General features: G+C 36.2%; 1 protein-coding gene across 1 annotated transcript; it reads right to left on the bottom strand.

Moving 5' to 3' along the window:
• Positions 1-5,071: 5,071 nt before the first annotated feature.
• LOC116032499 (probable alpha,alpha-trehalose-phosphate synthase [UDP-forming] 7) lies at positions 5,072-9,415 on the bottom strand. Its single transcript, XM_031275090.1, has 4 exons — positions 9,170-9,415; positions 6,754-8,914; positions 6,397-6,670; positions 5,072-5,844 (listed from the first exon to the last, which is right to left on the bottom strand). The coding sequence occupies exons 2-4, from the start codon at positions 8,733-8,735 to the stop codon at positions 5,536-5,538; spliced, it is 2,565 nt and encodes an 854-aa protein (XP_031130950.1). The 5' UTR covers positions 8,736-8,914; positions 9,170-9,415; the 3' UTR covers positions 5,072-5,535.
• Positions 9,416-11,108: the final 1,693 nt, after the last annotated feature.

The following is an 11,108-nucleotide window of genomic DNA, read 5'->3' as shown; positions in this document are numbered from 1 at the left end:
ATATATATATATATATATATATATATATATATATATATATATATGCATTAGAGTTTGCTAATTTAGTACTCCCAAGTTTTAGTATTCTCCAATGTAGCCCAAACAATGACACAACAAAAAAGACTTTTGCAAGCTTCATTTGTATAAAAATTAGCTGTTGTATTGCCTATATTATTAATATTATATATACAAATATATATATATATATATATATATATATATATGTGTAGAATTGTATATCATGGAATCTTTGCTTAATTCCACTTTTGTATGTACTAAAATAATGCCATTTCATTATGCTCCCTAGCTAGCTTTGTTATCTTTTGTTTTGTTCCTCTTTAACTTGGGATTTCTTTAATGTAGCTTCACATGCAAGGTTGTTGTCTACTAGATTTATGGTTGCTAGTGTCCCTTCTAAGAAACAAAACACTTGAAATAATGACTTTGTAACATTTCGGGCCCCGCCCTTAACCTGTTGCGTTACACAAACCAGATTTCATCTTTATTACAAGTTCATTTTTAGTGCCTATATGTTCATTTTAATTTACAGTACTCTGAATGAAAATTAACTTGCATCAGAATATAATTCCTACTAAAATGGACTTGTATTAGGATCCACTTACAAGTTACAAGGTGAATTTTAGAGCAGACAACATGTGTGGGTTGGGTATGGGGGTGGGGGGGGGGTGTGATGATGTTAGTGTGTTTGTGATGTTTTTTAAGAAATTGGTAACATGATAGAAGGGTAGGGGGGGATTGTGGGAAGATGAATTATTGTGTGTGGTCATGTGTAGAGATATTATATGGTTATTGTTGAAAGGAGCATTTGGGGTTATAATAATGCAAGTAGTCAGAGATGTACAGGCATCTGGGGGTTGAAGACAATCATGAATTTGGAAGGGAATTGAAGGAGGGGACACTTCTTCAGTTCTTGTTCAAAGAGTAAATTTTTATTGTTTTTTTTTTTTTTAAATCAAGAGAACAGAATAAAAAAGTGTTCACGGGTTGTCTTTAATTTTTGCCAGAAGGCATATGTATGTATGCAAGTACCTCTTAATAGCAATGCCTGCATCTGATCTTGATTCTGGCTTCCAAACAGCCCTACATGTCTATCATTTCATGTCACATGCTTACACACCAATCTATATGACTATATATACACACGCACACATGAGAGCTTTTAAGGTGCAAACTGTATTGGTGCCATGTTGTGCATGATACGGGCACTATTGACACCAATACTCTCTTACTCATCGGGGCCTAGCTCTTTTTCCCGGTTGAGTACGGGTTGTGCGCTTAAGCGCCATGGATTTTCAAGGCTAGTTGATTCGATAGGTGAGTTGTTAGACACTTATTTAATGGATTTATTTCAACTTCCATGGCCACCATCCTGCTGTCTTAATCCACCAACACCCTTTGTGGATAGTACTTAATTGGTATAATTTATGGTACTCGCTTATTCATACTAAGTACAACATAACATAGGTACTTGTTGATATCTTAAAATTTGTCATGTGTGGGTGTGTAAGCATAACCCTAGTTAAGACGTTAAAATCTGTGATAGAGCAATATAGATCGATCTATGGTATCAAGTAGAAAGCTAAGGCATAAGTTATATCTCCAACTCTTACATATATGTCAAATAAAACAATCCTAGTTTACACTGGCACTAGACTTACTATGCATGCCACTTTTCATATATATATATATATATATATATGTGTGTGTGTGTGTGTGTGTGTGTGTGTGTGTGTGTGTGTGTGTGAGAGAGAGAGAGAGAGAGAGAGAGAGAGAGAGAGAGANTACTAAAATGGACTTGTATTAGGATCCACTTACAAGTTACAAGGTGAATTTTAGAGCAGACAACATGTGTGGGTTGGGTATGGGGGTGGGGGGGGGGTGTGATGATGTTAGTGTGTTTGTGATGTTTTTTAAGAAATTGGTAACATGATAGAAGGGTAGGGGGGGATTGTGGGAAGATGAATTATTGTGTGTGGTCATGTGTAGAGATATTATATGGTTATTGTTGAAAGGAGCATTTGGGGTTATAATAATGCAAGTAGTCAGAGATGTACAGGCATCTGGGGGTTGAAGACAATCATGAATTTGGAAGGGAATTGAAGGAGGGGACACTTCTTCAGTTCTTGTTCAAAGAGTAAATTTTTATTGTTTTTTTTTTTTTTAAATCAAGAGAACAGAATAAAAAAGTGTTCACGGGTTGTCTTTAATTTTTGCCAGAAGGCATATGTATGTATGCAAGTACCTCTTAATAGCAATGCCTGCATCTGATCTTGATTCTGGCTTCCAAACAGCCCTACATGTCTATCATTTCATGTCACATGCTTACACACCAATCTATATGACTATATATACACACGCACACATGAGAGCTTTTAAGGTGCAAACTGTATTGGTGCCATGTTGTGCATGATACGGGCACTATTGACACCAATACTCTCTTACTCATCGGGGCCTAGCTCTTTTTCCCGGTTGAGTACGGGTTGTGCGCTTAAGCGCCATGGATTTTCAAGGCTAGTTGATTCGATAGGTGAGTTGTTAGACACTTATTTAATGGATTTATTTCAACTTCCATGGCCACCATCCTGCTGTCTTAATCCACCAACACCCTTTGTGGATAGTACTTAATTGGTATAATTTATGGTACTCGCTTATTCATACTAAGTACAACATAACATAGGTACTTGTTGATATCTTAAAATTTGTCATGTGTGGGTGTGTAAGCATAACCCTAGTTAAGACGTTAAAATCTGTGATAGAGCAATATAGATCGATCTATGGTATCAAGTAGAAAGCTAAGGCATAAGTTATATCTCCAACTCTTACATATATGTCAAATAAAACAATCCTAGTTTACACTGGCACTAGACTTACTATGCATGCCACTTTTCATATATATATATATATATATATATGTGTGTGTGTGTGTGTGTGTGTGTGTGTGTGTGTGTGTGTGTGTGAGAGAGAGAGAGAGAGAGAGAGAGAGAGAGAGAGAGAGAGAATAACCCTAGTTCAAATGTTAAAAACTTTGTGATCAAGCAATATAGATCTATGGTATTAAGTAGAAAGCCATAAGTTAATTAAATATCCAACTCTTACAGATATGTTAAATAAAACAATCATAGTTTACACCGGCACTAACTTACAGTGCATGCTACTTCTCTTTGGAGTAATGCGTGACTAATTGTATGCCCAAGTGTGTATTTGACAAAAAGAGAACGTATTGTATTAAGTTAAATAATTCTTTTGTGGTAATGTGTGACTAAGTGTACACCCCAACGCATGTCCGATAAAAATATCACCCTTATGATATAATAACTAATGATTTGTGTATCTTGAGATATTAAACAACTAAGATATAAATTATCAAAAAAAAAAAATAGATTCGAGTTCTAGCAATATAGAATAGAAGTACACTTCTAGTTTTAATATTTATTCAAACATTGTACCTCGGATCGGAAGAGGAACAAAGTTTAAACGGTGAAAAGTAGCAATACAACGTACGAAACAAGATTTGTATCCATATCCACTTGCGACAAGGTAAAGATTTTGAATCTAAAAGCTCAAATCCTAAGGAGAAAAAGGAAAAAAGAGAGAATGAAGTTAACAGTGAAAAGAATATTGTATTAACTATTCACTAATGTTCTTTAAATACTTGTGTATTAAGTAGTATGAACATTGCAACCATGCTTTAAGCAAATCTTAAAACCCTATAATCACATTAAGTTCTAATTAATCAACTTATCAACTTATTGTCAGACATCGCAAATTTGGTTCATGAAAAATAATTTAAAACAAATTAAATTTAAATTTTATGAAAATTTTACTTAAAATTTAATTTTATTGTTCAATTGATGAGAATAAATAATGAAAATTATTCATATAAAAACTCAAATGTTCATACCATGGTTGCAGTAGGCACTAGTCGGGTGGTAGAATAACACCTAGCGCTTAAGCAGCCAAGTATTAAAAAGACAATGCACATGTGTGGTTGTATTTTATATATATATATATATATATATATAAATTAACAAGGTCAAGTTAACTCGGCTAACTCGATTGAGTTTGCCACCAACTTAGCTAAGTAGACTAAGTTGAGGTCCTAGTGAGTAATTCTCGATTGAGTTTGCCGCCAACTCAATTAAGTAGACTAAGTTGGGGGCCTAGTGAGTAATTCGTCTTGGGTTATATATATATTAGCTATATAAATAAATTAAGAAGACCAAGTTAACTCGACTAACTCGATTGAGTTTGTCGCCTACTCAGTTAAGTAGACTAAGTTGGGGGCCTAGTGAGTAATTGTCTTGAGTTGGGGGCTTAGTGCTTAGACAGCCGCCTAGATCAGGGGCTTAGTACTTAGACTGCTGCCTAAGTCAACTTTTTACTAATGTGTTTCATACATAATAAAAATATGCATAAAGAATATGAAAAATAAAATAGCAAAAGACAACAATAAATTTAATTTTATCAAATTTAAGAAAATTATTTTCTATCTAAATAAATTTCCCATCATCCAAATAAGGTAAAATATGTTTCCCATTAAATTTAAATTTAAGATAAAATATGTTTCTCATTAAATTTAAATTTAGAAAAATATATTTCCCATTAAATTTAAATTTAGTTAAATTTAGAAAAATATATTTCCCATTAAATTTAAATTTAGAAAAATTTAGAAAAATATATTTCCCATTAAATTTAAATTTAGAAAAACATGTTTCCCATTAAATTTAAATTTAAGAAAAAATATGTTTCCCATTAAATTTAAATTTAAGATAAAATATGTTTCTCATTAAATTTAAATTTAGAAAAATATATTTCCCATTAAATTTAAATTTAGTTAAATTTAGAAAAATATATTTCCCATTAAATTTAAATTTAGAAAAATTTAGAAAAATATATTTCCCATTAAATTTAAATTTAGAAAAAATATGTTTCCCATTAAATTTAAATTTAAGAAAAAATATGTTTCCCATTAAATTTAAATTTAAAAAAATATTTTTCTTTGAACCAAACAGCGCATAAAAATAAAATAAAAACAAAGGAACAAGGAAAATAAACAAGAAAAAGAAAAGATTTCTATAACATTTACAATTGTATCAATCCAATAATTTTAGTCTAACAAAAAAGATAAGAAAAGAAAAGAGAAAAATCCCAATTCCTTAAAGAGAAACAGAAAAGGATGAAGAAATTGAACAAGCTGTATACACTTTTGATTCAGAACCAGTTTTTTTCTTCTTTTTTTTTTTCCAGATAGCCACCACTTTCATGTTAGAACAAACCATTCTTTTATCACTAGACAAAGGTCCCCAATGATCAACAATACTTCATATTCTCAAACCCGAGAATCCTGTTGCTTCGTCTGAACTTCGATTTCATAGAGTCGAGCTGTTTAGTACATATACATCGCGTAAATCCAGACCTGTATTATATGACGGGCGTTCCAGTAGACGGGAAAGCACGATAGGAATTGAGCACGAGGGTGAGGCGTTCAGACGGGAAAGCAACAGAGGCACGACTTCAATCCGAGCTTCCTGCGGGGATTTCCAAACATAGGGACCGGGATTCTTCGACAAGAGCTTCGAGCATGGTAAGTACCTCACTGGTGTCATCGACATAATACTTGGCTTTGCTCGGTTTCTGCCCAACCGTGCAGGCGTACACCGATGAATTCGAGGAGAGGGTACCGCTGTTAATTGCACTTCCGATTATCTCAAACATGTCCTCGTCAGACCTGTCGTCGCCTATGCACAGCATGAAATCAGCCTGCCGCCCATTCTCAGCCATCGACGAGAAGATCCTCTCCGCAACTAGACCTTTACTGACGCCCTGGTAGAACAGACGATAAAAACGAAAATTTAGACAAATTGCACCTAAGGTAAATGACTAATAAGCCAACTAAAGTCCGATATAGAAAAACCATAAGGGGGAAATGTAACTTCGTTCCGTTTCCTCATCTATATTCACATTTATTATTATATATATATATATATGGAGTACTATATTTCATGTATAAGCATATTGAACTCACAGATCAATAATTACAACAAGAATACTTGCCAAATACAGATCAATAATTACAACAAGAATAATTACCACATTTTCAAAAACCCTAAACCTAACACTAGAAGGAAGGCATCGAGATTCTCTCCTGTTTAACTCTCTTTGGGAATTAAATCATGTCTAATAGGGTATGTTAAAGAAGAACATTTACATAAACGGAGAACATCATTAAATCATGCTTCTAGCCTTACCAATTGTAGTAAGGACTAAAGTATTATCAAATCATAGGTGGAATAGTATTGAATGCTTAATTAAACAAACTTTTCTTAAAGTACATGATTGACGATAAATATATATTACAGTAAGGAAAGAAAATACCTGAGGTTTCACTTCGACGATGAATTGCCCACTCTTCACTTCGACTGGTTCATTTGCAAGAACGCTTTCGAGATGGTCTAACATCTCCTTTGCTTGGCTAGACCCAAAACCGAGATCTGCATCTCTATGATGCCAAACCAGTGCACTGTCTTTCGGTTCAATATAAGAACCGTCAGTAGATTCTGTGTATAATTGCATTACAGGTTCGGCAATCTGTTTCCACCCGAAATCCGTGCTTTGTCCACAGGTCTCCCATTCTTTATCAACCGACCACCTGACAATACAAGTAAGGGTAAGAAACGGACCGAAAGTATTAATTAATGAAACGTGTATGAAGATTGAAGAAGCAGAACTCACCTTAGATAGTAGCCATGCTCAGCAGCGATACCAAGTTTTTTGCACGGAGAAAACCATTCCCCTAAACTATCCTTTCCTCTTCCACTCACGAGAAACACGGTATTTTTAGCATCATCGCACAGTGCACTAACGATCGAGATGATCTGGTTGTTTGGAACTTTATTGATGCATGTTTGAGGCATGAGGGTCCCATCGTAATCCAACAATATCGCCCTGTTTTTGGCTCTGGAGTAAGCAGAAGTAATCGCATCGATAGACAACTTTCTGAAATTCGGATCGAGTGCTACGACTCTAAAACCAAAGCTCAGACCGATTCCCCAACATCGCCTTCTGAAATGGTCTTTGCACGATCTCTCCAGATCTTGGAAGAAGCTTCTCGACCAATACGCTACGTCATGTGTGCTAACGTATTTGTAATGCTTTTCGTGGCGCAACTCCTTCTCAGCATCAACCATAGAGATCGCCTCGTGCAATGCTTCAGCAGTGGCTTCAACATTCCACGGGTTAACACGAATAGCCCCGCTCAGGGATGGAGAACATCCGATGAATTCGGACACCACTAGCATACTCTTCTTCGGAGCACTTGATTCTGAATTGGATACTGATCCCGGGATCCCTTGTCTGCACACGATGTATTCATATGGAGTAAGGTTCATACCGTCTCTTACAGCCGTGACCGCCACGCACTCAGCAACAGTGTAATAGGCGGCTCGTTCACCAAGAGAAACGGGCTCATCGATAAAGACTATGGGTTCATAACCAGGCAGCCTAAATTTGTTGTTGATTCTTTCGATACTAGCTTTTATTTCCGCTTGAATTTCCTCGAGATCCTTGCCCTTTCCTCGAGCCGGGTTGGCAATTTGTACCAACACCGCTCTCCCCTGCCACTTTGGATGCTGCAGTAGCATTTGTTCCATTGCCAAAAGTTTCAGATCAATGCCTTTGAAGATGTCCATATCGTCAACGCCAAGAACCACGGTTTTACCTTCAAACTGCTGCTTGAGCTCCTCGACTCTCCACTCTTTATCTGCGAGCTGCAGCACGGATTCAATCTGCCCCATGTGAATCCCGACAGGCATAATTTTAATCCCAATGGTCCGCCCATAGTATTCCAACCCAATATACCCTCTTTTCGATTGGTACTCAATACCCAACATTCGACTACAACAAGAAAGAAAATGACGGGCATAATCAAATGTATGGAAACCAATTAGGTCAGAGTTCAATAGGGCTTTCAAAATCTCCTCCCTCACGGGGAGAGTCCTGTATATCTCCGACGACGGGAAAGGGCTATGCAGGAAAAACCCCATCCTCAACCGATTGAAACGCCTGCGCAAGAACGTTGGCAAAACCATTAGGTGATAGTCATGAATCCACACATAGTCATCCTCGGGGTTTATCACCTCAATGACCTTCTGGGAGAAAATCTTGTTGGCTGCAACATACGCCTCCCACCACGACCTATCAAATCGCCCGCCATGACTAGCAGAAAACGGGAGCATATAATGGAACAGCGGCCACAAATGCTGCTTGCAGAAGCCATGATAGTATTTGGCCAAAATGTCCGGGGGCAGAAAAGCCGGGACACATTTAAACCTATCCAACAGTAACTGGGAAACATCATCCTGTTCATTAACATCAACCTCAACCCTTAAAGACCCTACATAAATCACCTCCATCTCATCCGGCAATCCATCCTTTATGTGCAAAAGTAAAGAATCCTCATCCCAACTAAAACTCCACCCTTTATTATCCGGCCTACGTTTAGCTTTTACAGGGAGCTGATTAGCTACGATTATTACTCGATCTACAATAAGAGACGACGGGGCATCCGAGGCAACACTACTAGCCTGATCATCATCAAGCTCAGAAATTACTCCGGCCACCGTCATTACCCTTGGCAGCCGCCTCTTTTCACGCCCCATCGCCGGGAAATTCCCAGAAGCAAGATCTAACAAGTTGGTATACGATTTGGACATCATCTTTTCACTAGTTTTCAGTTCACAATCTCCTTAACAAGTCCTCACAATCCCATACAAGTACCCACCAAACCAAACCTTATTTTTCTCACCAATTCAAATTAAATCAGCTTCCTTATCAAGGCTCAACTAAATCCAGTATAAAATTTTGGCAGCAAAATCAGGAGCAGTTAAAGCAGGATCTGAAACAAAGTACACAAGTTCAAAGAAAGCCAAAAACACCACTAGATCCAAGCAATCAAACAGAAACCCATTTTGGTAATGCAGAGTAAAGATTGAATCTTTATCAGAAAAAAAAGAGCTTTGATTTGATTACAAAACAACCCCCCAACAAAAAAACACTCAGCGAAGAAGTGGGAATTTAACAGAATCATCAAACGAGAGAATAAATGCGCAAAAATATGAAAAACCCCCAAATCTGAAACCCCAAAACTAACCTTGTCTATAATGATTGAAATCTTTTGCTCCAAAAGCCCTTTACCCTGAGAACAAAGAAGGTGGTCAAAATGCAAAAAATAAACCTCTGCTCCCAAGTCAGAATGAAAAAATATAGGGTTCACTCTCTCTTTCTCTCTCTACACAATTCTTCCCCCCTTCTGCCTCGCTGTCAATGCTCTCCCTGCGGTTTTGATTAAGCAAAATCCAACATTTTTCATGAAAAATATAACACAGAAATACTCTCCCTATACAATTTTATTTAATATATATATATATATATATATATATATATATATATAAAATCTATAATAAAAAGTATATAAATAAAAACAGGATAAGGTCGGCCAGCAGACACCTAAGTGGTGCCAACTGGAACACACGTGGTTTTTACTGTCACGCGGTTGTTTTCTACCGTACCTACACGCCTCCTTTCCTTGGCATCCGCGTTCCTCCTCTCTCTAGGTTATGTTTGCAGTAGAAAAATACAGTAGCGGTGAAGTACTTCAATCACTCTTCAAACAGTCGTTTAAATAGGCAAAGGTTGAAGTTATCATAACGACTCATTACTCTAATTTTCTAAATTAAGTAACGATTACACTGTAATCTCAAAATCTCCACGTGTCCTTGTAATTCGGTGAGTAATATTAGTCATCGCCCCAACCGTTTATACACTTCCCAAAGTGTGCGTTTCGAGCAGCAAATGTGAGTGGTCAACAATTACTCTAATTACTTTTAAATGCATTAAAATGATGGTTAAAGTTATCAGAATGAGTATCAGATCACTCTAATTTTCAAAATTTTCAATTGAAAAAGTAAGGATTACACCGTAATCTCAAAAGTTCCACGTGTCCTTGTAATTCGGTGAGTGATATTAGTCATCGCCTCAACTGTTTTTACACTTCCCAAAGTGTGCGTTTTGAGCAGCAAATGTGAGCGGTCAACAACTACTCTAATTACTTTTAAACGCGTTAAAATGATGGTTAAAGTTATCATAACGAGTCATCACTCTAATTTTCAAAATTTCAATTGAAAAAGTAAGGATTACACCGTAATCTCAAAAGCTCCACGTATCCTTGTAATTCGGTGAGTGATATTAGTCATCGCCTCAATCGTTTATACACTTCCCAAAGTGTGCGTTTCGAGCAGCAAATGTGAGCGTTCAACAACTACTCTAATTACTTTTAAACGCGTTAAAATGATGATTACAGTTATCAGAATGAGTCATCACTCTAATTTTCAAAATTTCAATTGAAAAAGTAAGGATTACACCGTAATCTCAAAAGCTCCACGTATCCTTGTAATTCGGTGATTGATATTAGTCATCGCCTCAACCGTTTATACACTTCCCAAAGTGTGCGTTTCGAGCAGCAAATGTGAGCAGTCAACAACTACTCTAATTACTTTTAAACGCGTTAAAATGATGGTTAAAGTAACCAGAATGAGTCATCACTCTAATTTTCAAAATTTCAATTTAAAAAGTAAAGATTACACCGTAATCCCAAAATCTCCACGTGTCCTTAGAATTCGGTGAGTGATATTAGTCATCGACTCAACCGTTTATACACTTCCAAAAGTGTATGTTTCAAGCAGTACATGCGAGCGGTCAACTACTCCAATCACTTTTTAAACATTCATTTAAATTATGGTTAAAGTTATCAAGACGAGCCATCACTCTAATTTTTAAAATTTGAATTGAAAAAGAAAGGATTATAGTGTAATCTCAAAATCTCCATGTATTCGTAAAATTGGGATGAGTGATTTTGATCAGTGACTCAATTGCTTATACACTTCCCAAAGTTACGTTTCGAGTAGTAAATGTGAGTAGTCAACTACTCCAATAACTTTTTAAACACTCGTTTAAATGAATTATGTTTAAAGTTATCAAAACGCATCATCAATCTAATTTTCAAAATTTCAATTGAAAAATAAATGATTATA

Source organism: Ipomoea triloba, chromosome 10 (genome assembly GCF_003576645.1).
Source record: "Ipomoea triloba cultivar NCNSP0323 chromosome 10, ASM357664v1".
Lineage (NCBI taxonomy): Eukaryota > Viridiplantae > Streptophyta > Magnoliopsida > Solanales > Convolvulaceae > Ipomoea > Ipomoea triloba.
Note: the sequence above shows the minus strand (reverse complement) of the source record. Positions and strands in the feature narration are given on the sequence as shown.